The sequence below is a fragment of the Danio rerio genome, chromosome 21, assembly GCF_052040795.2.
Source record: "Danio rerio strain M-AB ecotype USA chromosome 21, GRCz13ab, whole genome shotgun sequence".
Classification (NCBI taxonomy): Eukaryota; Metazoa; Chordata; class Actinopteri; order Cypriniformes; family Danionidae; genus Danio; species Danio rerio.
This window is the reverse complement of record NC_141041.1, coordinates 13136953-13157500: the sequence shown is the minus strand read 5'-3', so window position 1 is coordinate 13157500 and position 20548 is coordinate 13136953. Positions and strand designations below refer to the sequence as shown.

The 20548-nt window shown below is 38.2% G+C and overlaps 2 protein-coding genes, 1 long non-coding RNA gene and 1 other non-coding gene across 20 annotated transcripts in view; 3 read left to right on the top strand and 1 right to left on the bottom strand.

Annotated features, from left to right (window-relative positions):
* The window catches only part of nop56 (NOP56 ribonucleoprotein homolog), a 12061-nt gene extending 8040 nt beyond the window's left edge, over positions 1-4021 (top strand). For 2 of the 6 annotated variants that reach the window (XR_015519531.1, XR_015519530.1), the window contains exons 10-12: positions 1-17; positions 1448-1576; positions 3286-3991. The exon at positions 1-17 is cut by the window's left edge and continues 105 nt beyond it. Coding sequence is in view for 2 of the 6 variants with exons in the window: in NM_001309383.1 (NP_001296312.1) it covers positions 1-17; positions 1448-1576; positions 3286-3519 (380 nt within the window). In the remaining 4 variants the exon portion in view is untranslated. Of the gene's footprint in view, positions 18-1447 lie in introns of all 6 variants that reach the window. The other 4 variants (NM_001309383.1, NM_201217.2, XR_015519528.1 and 1 more) reach the window with 3 other exon arrangements.
* Positions 1300-1366, top strand: LOC137488884 (small nucleolar RNA SNORD57). Its single transcript, XR_015520948.1, has one exon. It is a non-coding gene; the product is annotated as a small nucleolar RNA SNORD57 (small nucleolar RNA).
* Positions 4022-5206: 1185 nt separating the features above from the next.
* On the top strand, positions 5207-8007 carry LOC147831855 (uncharacterized). Its single transcript, XR_015520121.1, has 2 exons — positions 5207-6447; positions 6641-8007. It is a non-coding gene; the product is annotated as an uncharacterized LOC147831855 (long non-coding RNA).
* The window catches only part of ubap2a (ubiquitin associated protein 2a), a 38559-nt gene continuing 25299 nt past the window's right edge, over positions 7289-20548 (bottom strand). For 2 of the 12 annotated variants that reach the window (XM_087300086.1, XM_087300088.1), the window contains exons 16-27: positions 20431-20470; positions 20161-20332; positions 16702-16759; positions 16416-16620; positions 13261-13352; positions 12937-12987; positions 12333-12414; positions 11851-12213; positions 10883-11008; positions 10728-10795; positions 9932-10123; positions 7289-8003 (exon numbers count right to left, since the gene is read on the bottom strand). In XM_087300086.1, coding sequence (XP_087156212.1) covers positions 7908-8003; positions 9932-10123; positions 10728-10795; positions 10883-11008; positions 11851-12213; positions 12333-12414; positions 12937-12987; positions 13261-13352; positions 16416-16620; positions 16702-16759; positions 20161-20332; positions 20431-20470 — 1545 coding nt within the window. In that variant the 3' untranslated portion in view covers positions 7289-7907. Of the gene's footprint in view, positions 8004-9931; positions 10124-10727; positions 10796-10882; positions 11009-11850; positions 12214-12332; positions 12415-12936; positions 12988-13260; positions 13353-16415; positions 16621-16701; positions 16760-18034; positions 18196-19203; positions 19582-19648; positions 20333-20430; positions 20471-20548 lie in introns of those variants that run through there. The other 10 variants (XM_087300087.1, XM_087300089.1, XM_087300090.1 and 7 more) reach the window with 5 other exon arrangements.

Below are 20548 nucleotides of genomic sequence, written 5' to 3'. Positions count from 1 at the left end.
AAGAAGCTGTTGCACAGGTGAGCCCTCATCCATTGTTCTGGCAACACCAGTATTGTTACAACAGGCAAATGATTTGTTACTTTAAAAAGCTTTATTTTAGTAAGCTAAATGGCTATGAAAGGTTGATTTATAGCAACTAATTTTTTTTTAAGCACCAAAAATGTTTACCAGAATCAAATCTTCCGCCATATTGCATTTTAAGGAAACTTGAGATTATTGCAGTAGTTTGGCATTAGTTCTGAACTAATGTTAAGTAAAATAATTTTTTCTCTTTTTTTATGTTTTAACGGATACATTTTATACAATTGTAGTTTAATTCTGAGAACAGCACTTGTGTACTATTGCTTATCTATATCAAACTATTTATTTATTTTTTGCATAACTTGTATTGGGTCATTTTTAACTGCAGTCTAACAGGTAATGGAGGAATTTACTGTTTTGGCATGTCTTATTAAAAGGTGACTTTCAAAATTCTATCTTTAGCTAAAATTAAAATATTAACATTGACTTATGCCCAACTTGTATATAGATATTTTTTGCCCTCTATTATACCTGTTTCTCACTGCAAATAAAGCAGAAGCAGTGCACTTTAAAAAAATAAAATAAAATCTCTCCCCCCACCAAGGCCCACGACAACTTATGCTGTTAACTTACCCTGCAAGTTTTTAATATCTCATTTTGTTTGTGATCGTCAGCATAACGAAGACCTATAGTTACAGTGATACTTGTACAATATATTTATAATGATATTTATACATGATCGAACTGGTGTGCAACTTAAGCAAAACTAATACTAAAATAGTTTACAATTTAATTTTGTAGTTCGGGCCCAAATAAATATTTGTTGCTGTTAATTGGTTAAGTTACCAGGAGTTTTTAATATATAGGATAGAATTAAAATTCACACAAATATATTCAAAGTTGAATATGATTTATCAAAGTAACTTTTTATTGTAATACGAGTTGCTGATGTGGCAATAAATAAGTTCATTTGATTGAATGTATAAAAAATTAGTGTTTTTATTTGTGTAAATTTATTGGGTAATTCTTTGTTTTTGGTCTTTTATAAATGCTCCATGCCTTTGAGCGTGCTGATGTGCTGCTTCTGCATGCAGTATGAAGCTCTAATCTGTTAACTTGGACGCAGAAAAACACGCTCCGCTCGCACTTGCGGTGTGCAACAGGCGTTAGACGTTAGCATCACCTGTTAAAAGCTAGTAGTGTATATTGTAATTGTTTTAATAGCTAATTCTACCCCTAAAGTGCTGTTTTTACGGTTACTGCAGTTTGAGGATGTGCTGTGAGTGATGACTCTTTCCTCCTGACTCCTACGTGGAGGCGAAAACTGATTTAATGAGCCTGACACAGCACTGTGAATTCATATTCTAATACTCTTGTTCTTGTAGAAATGCAAATACATTTTTTTTTTTTTTTTTTTCCCTCGCAGGCTTCTGAGGTGGCTGCTGAAATAAAGCGGAAGCTTGAGAAAAAGGAAAAGAAGAAAAAGAAGCGGCAGAAGAAGCTAGAAGCTCTTTCCACTGCAGAAGGAGATGAGGAAACCAATGGTGATGTTGAGGTACATAGAGTAACCATCTTTAAGCCACAAGTGTTTTTAAATTGGTGTTCAGGGGATTAGGGGTTTGTAGAAATCTTTCATAAAGCAGAATGTTAACTGAGTGTTGGTTTTTATTCAGAAATTACTTGAGAAATGTATTTAAATACTGCAGCTCTAATACAAGGATGTTCAGTGTTTGTCTGAGATGATTAGTCGACCAAAATGTGTGTATTCCATACAAGCTGAAGCTGAGATCTAGTCGCGTGACTCATGGTGCGCTTGTGGGATTCATTCAACTGGGTGCGTTTGGAAGGTGGAAATAACGAATTTGCACACACTCACAATGTGCAAAAGGCCGCTGTCATTTGCGATGTCCTGCAGTTGATCTTGCTCAGACATGGTGGATTCACTTGATTTGTTGACAGGTCTATTCCTTGGCAGTTCATGGGTCCTACACTGGGCCTTTTCCCCCTTAGCAAAGAAACTTTCATATGTTTGTTACTCAGTTTTGTGCTTGTGGGTTAAATTTGCTTGTTTAAAGCACACTAGGTACACACTAGGTACAGTTGCCTTGAACCGGGCCAAAGCACGCTCGTCCCCTCTCCCGTCTCCCCCGACGGCCCGTACTCGCACCACAAATGGGCCTCGGCACGCTTGCGTCATCGCTGCTGCGCTGTTCAGTGAGAAGCGATCACTCACTCAGCAGCACAGTGGAGATTTCTCTAGTTAAATCTTTTCAGTCGTTTGTTATGCAGTGACATGCAGTCAAATATTTCGCCAAACAGTCCTTAGGGATGCAGGGACACGCAGTCAGATATTTCGCCGAACAGATCTGCGCTCAAACAGTCATAAAGCTCTCGTGCTGCAGAAATGAGGAGGTCTGCTGAAGTTGTGCAGCTGTCGTGTTGTGAGGAGTTCTCGTCTTTAGTAAACTACGGCAGTTTGCGTTCACTAAACCAGTAAGAATTATTAATTAATCCATATGAAACGGCCCCTTAAAAGTCACGTCTCGCTTTCAGTTTCAGGCTTTGGCGCGTTTTGCACTCATACACAAACGTACCGTGCCAAAGCCCAAGTGAACCGCTCTCAGGCACACCTCTTCCAACCGGGCCAGGGCCGGCCAAGTGAACCGTGCTTGAGCCCGATTCAGCGCACTCACACTTCTCAAACGATCCGGGAAATGGGCCTGGGCACGGTACGGATGGCATAGTGTGAGTAGGCCCTAAGTGACTGAAATGTAACCCAAGAGAATACGGCCTTTTTCTAAATAAAAGAATTTGTACGATCCTTTATTTTAAAGCAGGAGTCACCAAACTTGTTCCTGGAGGGCCGGTGTCATGCAGATTTTGTTACAACCCTAAAGCCTGGTTTATACTAATGCATCAAGTGACCGGCGTAACCTACTGTGCATGCAACGCGCGTAGCTGTGCGTTTATACTTGCGTTTACTAGTGTTAATAAAATACTTTTTAGAAAGTAGTAAAAGATAAAGAAAGGATGAACCATTTAAAGACTCTGTTCAGCGCACATTGCATGCCTATACTGGAGGCTGGACCTTCTCATGGACCTGTCTCATATCGGTCATGCTATAGCAAAACTCCTCCGAACCATTGACAGGCCCAACACAATGGGTTTGATCACTGAAGTGAGCAGGACATGATCATTCCTGAGCATGTTAAACTCCTGTTTATTTCAAACATTATGCTGATGTTTTCCTCTATTCCTCCGCAGGAAAATGAAGTCGCCACAAAGAAGAAAAAGAAAAAGCAGGCCGCAGAGGAGATGGAGGTAAAAGAGGATGAGGAGGTCACAACAAACGGTGTTGAAGAAACGCCTGGTAAGAAGAAAAAGAAGAGGAAGATTGAGGCTGTGGAGGCCGAGCCTGAAGTCCAGGAGGAAGCAGATGAGACTCAGGTGGAGAAGAAAAAGAAAAAAAAGAAAAAGAAAGCCCAGGAGGATGAATAAACTCCTCTCTGTGTGGACTTCAGTATTGTACAGCTTTATTTTTAGTTTCGAGCGTTGGACTCTCATGGTCAAGCGTTTTAATGTGTATGAGCAAAGCGTTGAGAGCTGTCACCGGTTTGTTTCTTTTATACAAACTTGCTTTATATCCTGTCATTTTTCTTCAAAGCACCTTTCTGAAATGGACAGTTCATTTATGTGCCTTTCTGAAAATGACTGACTGCTCTGATTATTGGCTGAATCTCATTTCAAACGCCGCCATGCTTGTGCTCGATGAAATGGTTTGATTTATACATGGTAATGTCTCTGAGTTTTGGAGCAGATTGTAGTTACACATATTTTTGTACTTTAAATGCCGAATTTGAAATTTGCCAAGATGGTAAATGTGAACCGATACTGTGCATGTGTACGCCAGCTATTATACACATCAATGATTGACCTTTCAATAAATTAATAATCGATTCTGTAACCTAAACTGTGTTCATGTCAGTTAATGTAGCCTGTTTGTTACAAAATGGTTGTATATTAGCTAACGTTATTGCTAATGTAACATGAATAATATGTAGAGCTTTTATTATTGGATGACTTGTTTAATTTTTTAATGAATGCTTAGAAATGAAATGTAAAAGTGTAAGTTCACATACCCTGCCATACAGGTGTAGTTCACAGTCAGAATGCAGTTTTGCTTGTTGATGATTACCCAGGCCTTGTATAGCTCAGTCTTCTTTCCTTATCTTCGGCTAGGCAGAACCTTGGTTAGCAGTACATAGTGTTGAATCTGGTAATCATGGAACATTATTTCTAGCACATGACCACACAACAACATTGCTGGCATCCAAAGACTTGTAGACCTTCAGCTTCTTTCTTGTAAAAACACTTTGAGCTTCAATGAGATGGTAGATTTGGGGCTGGATACTTGGCCATTTCGTCAGATCCAATATTAATTGGGAAGGGCGCTATCGCAAATGGACCTGTCAGACAAGCGCCGCTCACTTTAACGTTAATTTTGCAGAATCACTGCTTATCACTAGGTGACGAGCTGTTATAAAACGCCTAAAGCATTATGTAAATAATATATATATATATATAATTCATAACTAATATAACTCATTTCTAAGACAACAAACTGTACCACATCGGATGTCGTTCCCATGCTGTAAATGCTAGCTCTCCAGTTTTGTTTACAAACCAGTAATTCGTCTATAGGGCACAGTTGTCATAAATGCAAAAAGGATTAGTGTTTTCTATCAACTGACTTGTTTTAGATTTCAAATGGTGAAATACACATTAGTTGTAGCAAAACATCCCTTTACAATTCATGAAATACACCACAGTTGTCTGTGTGAGGGCAATAATCATATTAAGCATTTGAATAATCAATACATATTGTGTGGATAATTTTGTGCTGTCATTACTTTTGCACAAGCGGGTCAGTTTAGGACTATGATCTGTTCTTACTGCAAATCTGATACTGGCCACATTTATAACCCCCATGTGAACAGCTATGCAGAAAAAAATCTGAGCACTAAGCCTTGCAGAGTAAACGCAAGTGCTGAAGAGTTTAACAAACACAATCACAGGCCTACTAGATATGTATATATACACTATTTGCTCAAGCACAGCTGAAATCAGTAAACAACAATAGAAACCACCAAAGGAACCCATATGAACACAGCCAAAACACTCACTTGCGAATGCACATATTTAACATTCATTTCAATGGTTTTCAAAGATATGTAACTTACATGCCGCCTTCTGTTTTTCAGCCAGTTTCTTGAACTTTGCTCCTTTATGAGGAAAAAAAACTTTGAAAATCAATAAAAGCTGTCCGGCATTTCTTATTTTGACCGATTTAAACAAGCACAAACAACATAAAACAGAAACATGTTGATGTTCGAATAGCGATTCCTATGTAGAACCACTTGCTGAATTTCGCACATCATCCCTCAGCTTTTCTAGTCGTCTCGGTCAAACATTGTCCTGTCCTAATAGTAGCACATCAAATAAAAGCTTAATTCAGCTTTTTAGGTGATGTCTAGATGAATTTAAATTTCCATAAAAAACTACACGTATGACTGGTTTTGCGGTCCAGGGTCAGTTATAAACACGACACAATTTTTCACCAAGTCTTAACACGTTTGCTGGTTGTTTAATAGGTTGCTCACTGCTGCCTAAACCGTGTTCAGTGTATTTAAGATTAAATGCTTTTAATTGTAGTTTAATTTCACACTAATGACACCGGCTATCCTTACCGGCCTGCATGATCTTTTGGTGTTATTCGCAGTCAGCAGGTACTTTCACATATTATTACTACAGAATCTATTTACATTGCTGTAATCATAAATACAAAAGTTTGTCGTTTGCACACATAGAATGTAACAAATACATTTAGTTTATTAGCTTCGGTTTTTTATAATCCTAAGATGCCAAATCATATATGCAGATTTACTGCATCTCGCATTATTATCTATGTTAAAGACTGTTGTGCTGCTTACTATTTTTGAGACAGCCTTTATCACACTGCGTCACTTCGAATGCATCCTTCGGAGGATGCAGCCTCTGAATTGAGACACATCTAATCATTCAAACAAGTTTACTGAAACCTCTCTACTTGATGCTTGGTCTTGTGTGTCCGCCATGTTTGTAGTTTGTTTAAACTTTTTGCCAAGGTTTATAGTTCTAGTCCACGGGTGACCAACCCTGTTCCTGGAGATCTACCTTCCTGCAGATTTCAGCTGCAACCCATATCAAACACACCTGCCTGTAATTATCAAGAGCTGTTCAGGTCCTAATTAATTGGCTCAGGTGTGTTTGATCAGGGTTGGATCTGAACTTTGCAGGAAGGTGGATCTCCAGGAACAGGATTGAGCACCCCTGGTCTAGTCAAATTCACGTCCAATGTGCAGTGTATTATAGGCATTATTAGCAGGGGTGGGCAAACTCGATCCTGGAGGGCCAGTGTCCTGCATAGTTTAGCTCCAACATTAATAAAACACACCTGAACATACTAATCAGTGTCTTCCAGATCACTAGAAATCTATTAGGTGTGTTTGATTAGAGTTGGAGCTAAACTCTGCAGGACACCAGCCCTCTAGGACCGAGTTTGCCCACCCCTGAGTTAAAGTATGGACGCTTCTACACTTCGAATTATTCCCGGAAATAGTAAACCATCTGGGAAACTTTGGCATACTCTTTTCAACATACTATGGTTTGGTACATACTAATTCTATTTTCGAATACTATTTGGGATGAAAAGTATGAGAAATAGGACGCAGTACAACCCCGCCGGTCCTATGCCACCCAACCCACTCTGAGCTGGTATCGAACCTGCGACCTTCCGCAAGGGAGTTGGTTGCTCTACCAAGGAGGCTAAAGAACATGGCCTCTAGCATCAGCCGCTAGAACACCTTTAAGAGGTCAGAGGAGTGAGGTTTCTACCTGCACAGCACTTACTAGCTGGCCTCCGTTACACTCATGCCCCTAAACCTCACTCCCATCCAGGTCACGGCACCAATGTAACCTCACTGGTCCTACGCCACCCAACCCGCTCCCAGCTAATATCAAACTGGCGACCTTCCGAAAGGGAGTCGGTTGCTCTACCAAGGAGGCTAGTCTTTAGCCTCTGTTGCTAGAGCACCTTTTAGAGGTCAGAGGAGTGAGGTTTTTACCTGCACAACACTTACAAGCTGGCGTCCGTTACAGCAGCAGCACTAATTATAGTATGTCTTCATAACTGTTTGTGTGGAAAAGAAGAATCCGAACTGAAACCAAGTAAACTGGACAGTTTTATTTTGACAACAAGGGTAAAACCAATGTTAAAATGAAATCTGATCTAAAATGCTACCGTTTAGCCAATTTGGTGGTTCGGGGTTGGGGGTTGTCACAAATGAAGGGCAGAGGGAACCAAAATTAAGCACTGAAATTAAAACCCCCTCGATAGAAAAAAGTTCACGGGTGAAGGGGGGGAAATGGGAGAGGAGCAAAATACAAAAGTTAAAAAAAAGGCTTCACCATCGAGTGATCAAGCTTAGCAGTAATGTACATACATTATCAGGGTTATGTATACAAATAAAAACTCCCATGTGTGAATCACGATGCCTTCTCTGCTTCAAGTATATCCACCCTTCAGTTGTGTTCTCATCACTTCTCTATGTCATCATATCCTCTTAGCCAGTTAGCGATGAAAAATAAAACAAAAGAAACCATCCTTCAAAAACCAAAATGCAGAAAAACCACATTTCATATCCTACCAATACATATATACTGTATAAATACATACATAAATATACTTTACATACAACAGCCAAAACTTTGAAAAGGGGAGATGAGAACGTGGGAGGAGGATGAAGATGATGGTAGTGTGTTGGGGCGTCCCTCTGCTCTCGTGGCGCTCAGTTGCCCCAGTAAGGAGAGCTGCCATAGTTGGACTTGTTGACCTGGGTCTTCTGCTGCATGGTGCTGGACTGGCTCCTCTGGCTTGGCCCTCCCTGTTCAACAAACAGCAGACAGTTTAAGAGGGTGAACGGTGGATAACATATGCACTTGTATTCAGACCTATTGTGTCTTAATATTTCAGGACTAGAAAAGTATTTCTAAAAAAAATGTTTTTTGTAAATAGGCTTATTTTACAAGTCACCTATGGCCCGTTTTCACTGAGTGGTACAGTAAGGTACGGGTCACCTTTATCAGGCTTCCGTTTCCAGTGTTAAAAGGGTACCCTTTTTATTGTCGACGTCATTCTCGTTCGAGGAAATGTCAACGTAAAGCTTGTTAAATAAATGCAACGTATATGAACACATACAGACTCTTACAGTCTCCGATAAGTTACCAATTACATATAAACTACACACAGCATACATTTAGTCCTTATTTGGGTTCAAAAACAACACGCAACATATGGCCCACAGTCGGTGCAAACCTCTCATCTGTCTGTTTAATCTTCACCAGCACATGTAAACTCTGTTAGAGAGTAATTCTGTCATTCAGAGTTCATAATAGTCCAAAAGGTGATGATAATAGTTAAGCATTACAGTTTGTTCATGCGTACTAAAACTATCCTTTTCTCCTTTGTTTTTTCTGGCTAATCCTTTGTTTTTTCACGCGTCAGGCTCGTTTGTCCATTTCTGAAAGGATCGGATGTCAGAAACACTTCAATAATCACGCGGACATTATTATTATCAGCTCAAGAAGTTTGTTATTTCACGCGGCTCGTGCATGTGAGAAAATTAAATCGCTGAAGCTTTAGACGGCCTTGTAAAAAACCACAAGGTCAATTATGCTCTTTTTCTTGGCTTTGGGGCTGTTCATCAAGACTACGACAAGGTTTGTTTGAGCTTGGGTCGACCATGGCTCGTTATTACATGTATATATTATTGCAGTGTAATGTCTGGGCTGTGTATTTAAAAATGGCGCTTCCTTTGTTTTCATTCTCCTGGTTTGTTGCACAAGCGAGTGACGCATCTCTGTAAACCAATAGCGTTGAGTTGCACGTCTTGCTCCGCCTTTTGGTACCCTTTTGTAGTGCTAGGTACTTTTTTGCAAAGGGTACCAAAAAAAAAGTGGTACTGTACGGTTTGCTTTTAGGTACCTTTTGACAGCCATAACAGCGTACCAAAACAGCCATAAAAGCGTATTGAACCGTACCGTACCACTAGAGTTTAACAGTTCAATTTCACATTTTTTTAGTCTATTTAGCCAATATCCGGGTCCGTCAGGAGGACTTTTAGCTTAGCATAAATTGTTAAAGCTCAATTTTAAGGATTTCACTTAATTTTGTTTACTCTTCTGTACACAATGTTATGCACTAAGACCGACAGAAAATGGATATTTTCTAGGTCAATATGGCTAGGAACTATAGTCTCATTTTGGCGCAATAATCAAGGAACTCTGCTGCAGTGTGATGATTTTATGTGGCGCAGTTACCTAGTTACTTAATTGAGGACTATTTTTGAGAAAATTATCAAAACTAATTTTGAAATTTAACTGAAATGCTCTTAGTCATGGGACAATAACCGATATCAAGGTTTACGGCAGTTTGAAAAGTCAAGGTTTATCAAAAAAATAAATAAATAATTCACGTTATCAATTTTTTTAAGCGTTATCAAAGAACATATTTATTTATTTAGGGCAACAGTCTCTCCAGCAAATGATAACAAAAAAAGATAATGATTTTACAAAATAAATAAATATATAAATAAGTGCATCCAGAAGGTTTTGGCCCAGAATATTTGATGCATTCCTAATGCTAAGCTAAGCTAAGCGTGCTAAACTGTTAAACTCTAGGTGAGATGTTAAATGAGCCTGTCCCCTATAATGTTTAATGAATATTTAATCTGTTGTATATTCTATATGTATATCTCAATATAATCTAGCATACTGCAGGCTTAATAGGCTTACGAGCAGCACTGGCACTGACCTGTCCGTCCTGGGTGAGGTGATGGTGGAGCAGCTGAGAGTGGGGCTGCTGGTGAGCAGGCAGAATGTGAAGGAATGGAGCAGGAGCATAACCTGGGGCAGCTCCAGGGGTCAAAGGTCCTGTGCCACCAAGAGCAGACGGGAGGTTGAAAGGTGGAGGTGTGCCAGCATGGAAACCCTGCTTCTCGAACGGCTGCAAAAGGGGAAAAAAATAATTAATTGATTGATTAAACAAATTAAAGTTTAGATTTTATTTGGCTGTATCTTTGTATATACACAAATCTAGATGAACGTATTGATTTATTAAGAATTGGGCTCTAAAGCTTGAAAATTGGTCATATTTTTTTGGATGTGCTATTATTATTATTGTTGTTGTGTTAAATAAGTAATATATAAGCATTATATGTTATAATTAGAATTGATATTTAATACTGCACTAATATAATATAAATCAAAAATTTGTAAAAATAAATAAATAAATAAAGCAATATAAATTATGATGAAAATAAAAACAGAATAAACTTAAAGCAAACATAAAACACATTTTTAAAAAAGTCAACAACGACAATAGAAAAATACGGAGATGAACATTTTTGGTGAAAATCAAGTTTCTTTAAATTTTATAAGTTGTGTTTAAGTAAATGCTAACATTTGTCATACTCTACACAGGTCCTGACACACATGCAATAGTATTTGTAGATTTCTTGTGGATCGTGTGTTTCATCACTTATTATGGTCTTTATATATTATGGCTTTTAGAAGAAATCTTCCATGTGCAGATGTCAAAGAAAAAGTACCTGTGTTTTATTGTAAACAGTTCCACTGATGTCTGGCACCCCAGAATTGCTAGATGTCACAGAGACACCTGGTACACAAAATGATGAACAATTCATTTCAATTTTATCATAAGTGAGAGGGAAAACTAGTACATAAACACAGAATGTAAGTATACCAGGTATTCTCATGTCTGTACCTTTCCCTGGGCCAGAGGCAGCAGATTTGGCCTGTGTTTGAGAGGAGTTACTATAGCCTTTGCTGTAATCGGATCCTGCTGGGCCTTGCGTCAGGTCATCATACCCTAAAAATTTAATGAAAAATTAAAAATGTGAATACTCAGCTGCACACAGCACTAATGAGAGTGTACATGTATAATATGCACTAATATATATGACTAAACATTCAGATAATTAATCTGTAATAAGTGTTATAAAAACAAACTATTCAAAGTTGATTTATTTGCTGAAGAGAATCCTTGATAAATACTTTGAAAAACTAAAAAATAAAACTCAAAAGATGTACCAGAGCAAACTGAGAAGAGTGAATTTCCTCTAAATCTTTCATGTTTTAAGCTAAAACTGCAATGAATATAATGCATAAGCTTGTTGTGAATAAAGCTTGACAACGACGTTAAGAAAAATGATCAAAACTTTTTTTTTTAAATTAAAACCATCCTTCCCATTAAACCGATTTAAAATAACCAAATATTACAACATTCATGGGGGGGGGTTGGGCTTAAATGGATGGTTTACCCAAAAATGTAAATAACTTCACCATTTGCTCTCCCTCAATGGCTCCAAACATTGAGTTTTCTTTTTAATGTTGAACAAAAAGAGATATTTTGATAAATGATTTATATAGAGAAATATAATGGAAGTCAATGGTCACTGGTCTCCAATATTTTTCAAAATATCTTTTATTGTGTTCAACAACAACAACAAAAAGACACTCAAAACTGGTTTGGAACAAGTAAAATTTGTGTAAATGATGACAGAATTTTAGATTTTGGGTGAACGATCTCTTTAATTAGTTTAGAAGTTAATTGTCATTGACTGGTTGGCATTTTTAAAATCTCATTCTACATGCAGATGATACAAAGTGCATTCATATATTCAGATAGAAAAGCCAAACCAGAACACACACCTGAGCTGAAGGCATGCTGGCCGTAGCCACTGGGCTGCTGGAATGGCGTTGTGGGGTTGCTGAGTCCCATGCCATGCTGTTTGGCCGAGGCAGGGGGGACAAACATGGTGGGTCCGTACTGGAATGCACTGGGCACGCCGGGCACCCCAGGGTAGTAGGGCAGGCCCGTGTAGCTATATCCGGGGGGCAGAGCTGGGTTGAGGAAGGGCTGTTGAGTGTTGTGGTGGCCCTGCGGCTGAGGCTGGTTCTGGCCTTGGCTCTGTGCCTGCGGAGGCTGTGCTGTCTGTGGGGCGTGAGCTGCAGACAGGCTGCTAGAGGGCGCTGGTGAGGTGGATTCTCCTCGGCCAAACTTTGTGACATCACCTGGGTGGATTTATTAAAAGGTTATTTTCCGTTTTTGTGTACACTAATGTCATGTACATTGTTATGAATCAGAGTTTACAGAGCAATAATAAAAAAATAATTGCAGGGCAGTGTAGTACCTGAGTAAGGGTTGCTGGCGAGGCTCCCATCTCTGCCAGACAGCGGAGCGGTGGGCCCTGGGAATGTGATTCCATAGTAATCCTACAGGATCATAACAATTATGCAGAGTGAACATTCGGCCAGGCTATTGTTGTCTATTAATGTCATGCAAAGAAATTGTTGTTGAAATTCATTTTTATTTTTTATTCCATGAACTACTGATGACATTTCTTCACAATTTAAAATAGAGTAAAGATCTTTATAAAACTAAAAAAGGTGCTATGTTTTCAGCCATGTTTATATTTATTTCAACACGGTATAATTCAGAATAGTTCATTATTTGGTGGAATAACCCCATTAATAAATTACAACCATTAAAGCATTTGTTTTTCTGGCCAACTGTCACGTTCTGAAAACAAAACAAAACAAATTTTAAAAATATATATATTTTGTAAATTTAATTTTGATTTAAAAATTGGTAGAAAACTGTTCAGAACCTTATAAAATAAGACAAATATAAACATTTTACTCAAAGCAATAAACAAGACAATATAACTGAAGTTGAAAAGAAAGCATTAAGCCCAGCATCGGCTCTAAATGGGAATTTGATGGGTTTAGTCTTACCATTGGTAGTCTGGATTGTAGCATGTGGAGGTCCTCGTAGCCATAAATCTGCTGTACAACACAGGAACTTTCAGCATTTTACAGAGTAATTCAATTGAGATTTATTTCAAAGAATCAGAGCTTGTATAGTAAACACATCAAATAAACTCTCTGAAAGTCACGAGTTATTACTCGTGCAATGACACACACTATAATGCATCACTGCATAAAAGCAACACCATTAAGTTCGGCCAACCCAAAACAAACACTGGCACACAGAAATCCTGAAATTCCACATTCAGAAGGCTGAAAGCGGATCTGCATTAAGAGGATGAGGGTTCTTACCGGGTAGGCAGGCAGCAGACCTCCGGGTCCCATGATGTACTGGTTAGGCAGCAGTGGAGGAACCCCCTGAGAGAGATTAGGAGGAGCTTTACCTGCACACATGCAGACAAGAGATGTTAGAGAATGAGTGAACGGTTGAAAAGAATCAAACTGAGAATAAACAGTGATTTCCCATTTAACTAAAACAAAGAGTGTGCTAAACACTACTGGGCGTTGCGGCACAGCACAGCCTTGATTTCGACTTATTTTGGTAGTTTTTCCTCTTTCTACCAAATACTGAAAATGCCATTTTTGACCAAAAGAGAAAAACTTCAAAAAAGGTATGCGTGGAATAAAACAATTCACATTTGAAAACTACAAGGTGGTCAGCATGACTGCAATACTTTGACTTTCAAAACTACAAAAGAAAAATTTGTAAAAAATCTTTTATTATAAAATATTTTTATTAACTAACCAATAGTGAGTAACAGTACAGGGGTCCGTTCTTCGTACGTGGATTACTCAGTTAGCTGGATTTGGATATTGACGATTTGACACGATCCAGGATCGTTTCGTTCTTCAAAGCTAATCCGAGAGTTGTTGTCATAGCAACAGTTCTGCTAGGTCAAACATGATCGGGAGCAGGTTCAAGTCATATAAACAGGATTAGATCGGCTTAGTTCAAGCAAAGATAATACAGAAAGTATGTTCCGAATTCTGATATTTTCTTACAGTAGTAGTTATATACACTTGGGAAAATGGTAAATTTTTTTAAACTATATATATATAAAAGTTATAGTCATTAATAAAATAAATTAAGTTATACATATTAATAAAACGTATGCAATCTGCACCCTCGAAATGAAAGTACAAAGATTGCCACCTGGTGGTGCAAAGAGAAAACTTATTGATATGAACTTTTTAGATCGCTTTAGTACAAATTGTGTATAATAGAAATGCACAATATGTGACTTTTTTAAAAGCAATAATACATTTATGCAGTCATAAACATGTTTTGATAGTTAATATGCCGGTGATTTGATGCTTCACAAAAGTTGCAGACACCTTTACCAATATGAAAATGCTTTTGTAAACAACCAGTTATTCTTTACACCGATTAAAAAACGGCTACTATAATAAAGAAAATATTTTCTAAATGTAGAACTAAATACATTGATTTGCACTGAAATACATGATGAATACACTTGACACATGAACGTGGAAAGCCTGCAGCTCACAACAAATGTGGAAAGTTCTTGCGTGTCATATTTAACAAGCCGTTTACTGCTAATTTGATGTAATTTTGCTCACATGGATAATTGAATATTAATCAGATGATGTCATTACGCTGCTGTGCCGTCAGCCAATCGTTGCATTGCTGATCATGATTTCGAGGATCGATAGATCTGTCCTTCACAACACAAGCAGCGATCTCAGATCAGTTTATCCAGACATTCTAATCTGATTCGCGAACTCGTTTGAAGAACCAAATTAGCGAGAGATCAGTTATCAAGATTAAAAGATCCGGGATCTGCCAAATAATCTTAGATAATTTAAGCGAGGTACGAAGAACGGACCCCTGAATCCTTCGCAAGTACATCGAATACACAAACAAACAAAAAATAACATTGTATTTAAAAATTTCTAAACTTACAAAACTGTTACATTTAAAAACAGTTGAAAACATAGTTAAAAACATCTGACCTTTTGCGAATGCCCCAAGCACCCCGTGCTTCATGCAAGTAGAACTAAAGAACTCAAGTAGCGCAAAACCCATAATAAATGGTCAAGGAATCCACCCACTTGTCTATTCAGGTCAGAATAATGAGTGCGGTATAGCAGCAGTGAGGAGATTGTAAGTAAAAAAAAAAAGGATGTCGCTAGAGTGGCTTTTTGGTTTCTTTTCTTGTGCATCCCAGCCACTAGCTTCCCATCTGATTTTTTAGCATAGGGGGCAATACAGTCATTCAATTTCCCAATTTGTAATGTTGCATAAAATTATAAATGTTCTTAAAAAAAAGGTATCTATGGTAAATGATACTGAAAGTATAAGTAAAAACAAGACCTTTTAAAAGTACTCAAGAGTAGTGAGTTTTACACTGTAAAAAACTGATGTTTATATGTAATTTGTGGATGTGTGTAAACGTAATATTCTGTACTGCATTTACTTATTACCCAGTTGGACACTAACATCGGCCTGATGTTGAGTTTTGATGTCAAACCAATTTTTATTTCTAAAAAAAAAAATGCAACGTCCCCACAACGTTAAGGTACAATGTCAATCTGACGTCATGTTGATGTCCTGTGGCAGCTGGGGGTTTAAGACCATTTCACTCATCATACAGTAAACATCCGTCATCTTCTCATCAGTGACATGCAACAGTCTCTGGGTCAATGTGTGTAAAGATTTTGAACATCTACTAGGACACTTTTAATGCTTCCAAACAGTTTGCTGCAATTATAAATCGTCCATGTCTTGAGGTAGTTCATTATGATGCGATTTACCTTCTATGTGCGATTTGATTGGACAGGAATCACAGGACTGATTTTTCTAATCCCCACAGACAAGAAAAAATAAAGAAGTGACTGCAGGTTGAAGGAAAGTAGTAAGAGTAAAAGTACAGATACAGCACTAAAAAAGTATTTAAGGGAAAAGTAAAAGTACACATTTTAATAACTACTTAGTAAATTACAATTCCTGAGAAAAAACACTCAATTACAGTAGTTTGAGTATTTGTAATTTATTACTTTCAACCACTGACTATATCATTATTATTCACACCTTAAAGTCTGCTTTTATTGTTTAGTATTTACGCTTTACCACTGCGCACACTTTGTGTGTAACATTGTATTTATCAAGTTTTAGAATCTCTCATGTTTATTTTATTATAAAGAGATCAGATCATATTTTGTTTAAGTATTTTTGTTTTTGATTATTAAAACTTTTTGCCTTAGTAATGTTGGTAAATTAAAATAAAGTGGTTAAAAAAATCCTAATATTTTAAAATGTATTATTAAAAAAATATTCAATAATTATCGTTTTTGAAAATATTCAATAATTATCGTTATCGAATGATATCGCAACATATAAATGGCAAAATGACAAAATATTGCAACGTTAAATTTTGCAATATAATCATGCAGCCCTATTATGATAAAGGGATGTGCTCTCTCACCGCTGGAAGAAGACAGTAGCTGGGCCGTCCTGACAGCAGAAGGCGTGCTACCGTTGGGGCCATGACCCAAAACTCCAGGCCCATGCAGACTGTTCCCACCGCTCACTGAGTTGTTCATGCTACTGCTGGCCAGAGCAGACACTGGCGGGGAGGAAAACGCCATGGACGAGGGGGCGAGAGAGTTGACGCTGTCCACACTGGTATACTGCGCACACAAATACACGAGGCGTTACAGACGGCGGAGGTGGTGAGGAAAACAAGTGTGTGTCCCTCCTACAGAACTCACTGTATGTGAAGATGTGGTGCAAAGTGCCGACACAGAGGGATGGCCACTGCTCACATGACTACAGGGGGAAAAACAGGTACAGGTCACACTTTTAGAAAACACCAAATCAAATATATATAAATCTTAGACATATTCACAAAACATTTTTATCTTACCACTATGAGTTAAACTAATGCTGATTTCAGACTGCATGATTTTAAAGTAGTCGCGTCACGGATGCTTTAACACTGCATGACTTTCTGGGGTAGCGTTCTGTCACTGATGTGTTTACGGCGAAGGGGTTGTGGAGCGGTGACAGGGGGTTTCACACTGCATGACTTTAAGAATCGCCGACAACGTTTTCTTGGTCCACGAACTACATCTCACATCCAGACACACGCGAGAAGTGACGTGGAAATAACGCACGGTCACATAGTATATCTTTTATTATTAAATACATAATGAGAAGGAAGCCTTTAGGGGCGAGAAAATGTACTTAATATGCTCACCTGTCTTCTGAAGGGAATTAGCAATTTCTGTCAAACTGATTTCTTTTTGGATCCATTTGTGGTATTGCTTAGATGACACGTCAAAAAGACACAGATGCTTCTGCCAAATTTACACTAGTTTTTCCTCCATTTCATGGGCCCAAAAAGACCAAAAATAAGTACAACCTCCTGCTGGCCTGCACATACCGTAGTGGATGCTGCTCTCTCATCCCAAATATCTCACGGGTGCCAGCGACTCTTCTGCGATTCTCTCAGATCGTGTCTCTGATAGTTCATGCTGTGTGACTGTTACTCACATGAATGAGCACCGATTTGCCTGTGATTTCAGGCATTTGTCTACAATTTCTCAAAACCTATCAGCGAGTCAAAATCAGGGCTAAAATCATGCAGTCTCAACTCGGCATGAGAGTAAGGGTGTGGTCGGCTGCATTGCAATGTATGATCTCCAAGCCTGATTATTAACTACATACACAGTAATTGGTTAATAGAGGAGGGGTCTCTTTCAGAGATTTATCCATAGAAATATTAAGAAATAAACATTTTGCCAGATTTAAAGTCCTGTAAAATAAAAAAAAAATAATGGAAAAAAAAAAAAAAATATATATATATATATATATATATATATATATATATATATATATATACACACACATACACACACACACATATATATAAATATATATATATATATATATATATATATATATATATATATATATATATATATATATATATATATATATATATATAAGTTTTAAGTATTAGTTTGTCAGTTTTAAGGAGCTAGTGTGCTCCAAAACAGTGTCAAAATTTGCGTTTAGTATATAAAACTACTATAAACGACCAAAGCTTTAAAGATTTTAATATGCTAAATTTCTGTAATCAAACAAGTAAAGTACAGCTAAAAGGGTGGCACAGTGGGTAGCGCTGTCACCTCACAGCAAGAAGGTCACTAGTTCGAGCCTTAGCCGGGTCAGTTGGCATTTCTGTGTGGAGTTTGCATGTTCTTCCCATTTTGGTGTGGGTTTCCTTCGGGTGCTCTGATTTCCCCACAGTCCAAAGACATGCGCTATAGGTGAATTGGGTAAGCTAAATTGTCCATAGTGACAGTGTATGGGTGTTTTCCAGTGATAGGTTGCTGCTGCAAGGGCATCCTTAACTAGTAAGTTAGCGGTTCATTTCGCTGCGGTGACCCCTGATTAATAAAGGGACTAAGCTGAAAAGAAAAATGAATGAATAAAATGTTCAGCTAAATGTCAGCCTCTTATATGTGTGCTTCATGTAAGCAGCTGCTGAATATGAATATAAACAGCCTTTTAATAACAGAGTAGATTAATCATGGCTAGTACTAAGAAATGCAAAGGTGGTTTCTCTTTGTTAGTGAAGTGATGCATCCATGACTAATTCTACATAATACCCCCTCTACAAAAGGTGATACCTTTGGAAAAGCTATTTGTAGTCAAATGTTTCCAAATTGCTTGCATCTCAAGGATCTTCTTCAATACTGTTGATGTTTCACATATTTATGTGCACGTTTTTCAAGCTAAAGCGCTTCTTCAAAAACTCTTAAAGGGTCACGAAACACCAAAACCCATTTTTTGAGCTGTTGACAGTCGTATATGTGTCCCACACTGCTAAAAACACTATTAGGACACCTATATTTCACTAAAAAGTGTAAATTGGTTGTTTTTGCGTTATTTCAAGCAAATTTGTACTTCCTGTTTGAAACGAATTTTTGAAGCTGCGTCACGGTCATGACATAATAGCGTGTATTCCAGAGTACAGACTGGGCGTCTGTGCCAGAGTGAGTCTTATTACGTCTTACAGTGTGATGCATTAATGCATGAGTAAGGCTTGGTTCAAACCAATCAGCGCGCTCTATTGTGCAACTTCATTAATATTCATTAGTGTCACCGTGTTTACACCACAAAGACGCCACGTTGTGTTGGCAAAACAAGCGTGGAGTGTTGCTTTTATAGTTTGCTGCCGTTAAGTTTCGTTTTCATTTTCTCTCTGTGAGAGCTTATCTGGATCACGTGTGGATTAACAGTGTACGCGACGCTCGACAACAATAACTTACGTGTCTAAGGAGGATTATTGTTTACCTAAGAGCTGTTCTCATCTGCAAACGCTGAAATCTGGATTCGCTGTGAGCGACCAGTGCTCTTTGTTTATTCAGTTTGTTCGTATCTAATTAAGTTAACTATTGCACTGAGTGCAGAAATGTTAGCACCGCATTTTGTGACCGGAATAACACACGCGGCTTTCTGATGCTACCTGCCGTGTGCATCTAAGTTTCCGGGAAATGCAGTTTTTTTTTCTCTCATTCGCCGTGCGGTATCAAACATTGCATGAAAAATACACGCTTAGAGCAGTTCCTCGAATCAAATATCTCGTTTGTTGCGAGGGGCATGAATGAATTCCCTGAATGAAAGAGCCAAACTGTAGTTAAAGTCCACCATTTAATAATTTGGCAAATAATTCGACTACAGATGTCTATGTAGGTTAAACACCATCACTTTCTCCTGTCTGTGTATTTTGACTCTGAAACTCGCGCGTGCCCAAATAGACACTCCTACACCCTCCCACTTTAGTTCCTCCGACACTCCCCCCTAAACAGAGCTGGACACGCCCACTTTTCTGACTTTTTCCAAAGTAGAGGTGTGAAAACACCCTGCTGAAACGAGGGAGTTTCATGGCCCTTTAAAGCAAAAATTTGTCCCAAATTTATGTCTGACTCCCATTACTTTTAAGAGTTGCACAGGATAGTTAATTTTTTTACCTCATTATTTTCTAAATATCTCATTCTGTGTTCAACCGAAAAAAGAAACTCAAATAGGTTTTAAACAATTGTAGGCTGAGCTAATGATAGCAGATTTTGTATTTTTGGATGAACTGTTCCTTTAAATTAACAATGAGTAGCCTTAAGATGCTTTGAGAATATAAGCCCTGTAGTAGTACACAAAAGTACCTGCTGAGCGGAGGTAAACTGGCGGAGGACAGCTCAGATGCCAGGCTGGGCAAAGCAGAGCTGTGTGGTGTAACAGAAGAGGGCAGCAGCGAGGATGGGGCAGATGGAGCAACACTTGTGTTGCTAACCAGAGAGGGGGACTCTTGTTTTGGAGTGGAGGAACTCGATGTGGCTGATGGAGAAGACATATGCATCATATACTGCACAAATAAAGCAGGTAAAGTCCATAAACGTAATTCACAAAAAGGAAGTTAAATGAGTTTGACTTACTGTCTAAAGCAGCAGAGGTCCTCGCACCATTGAAACCGTTCTGTCAGAGATGCAAGCAAAGTGCATTGAATCAATTACAGTAGTTGATTGACGAAACATCATAAAAGCTTGTACACTA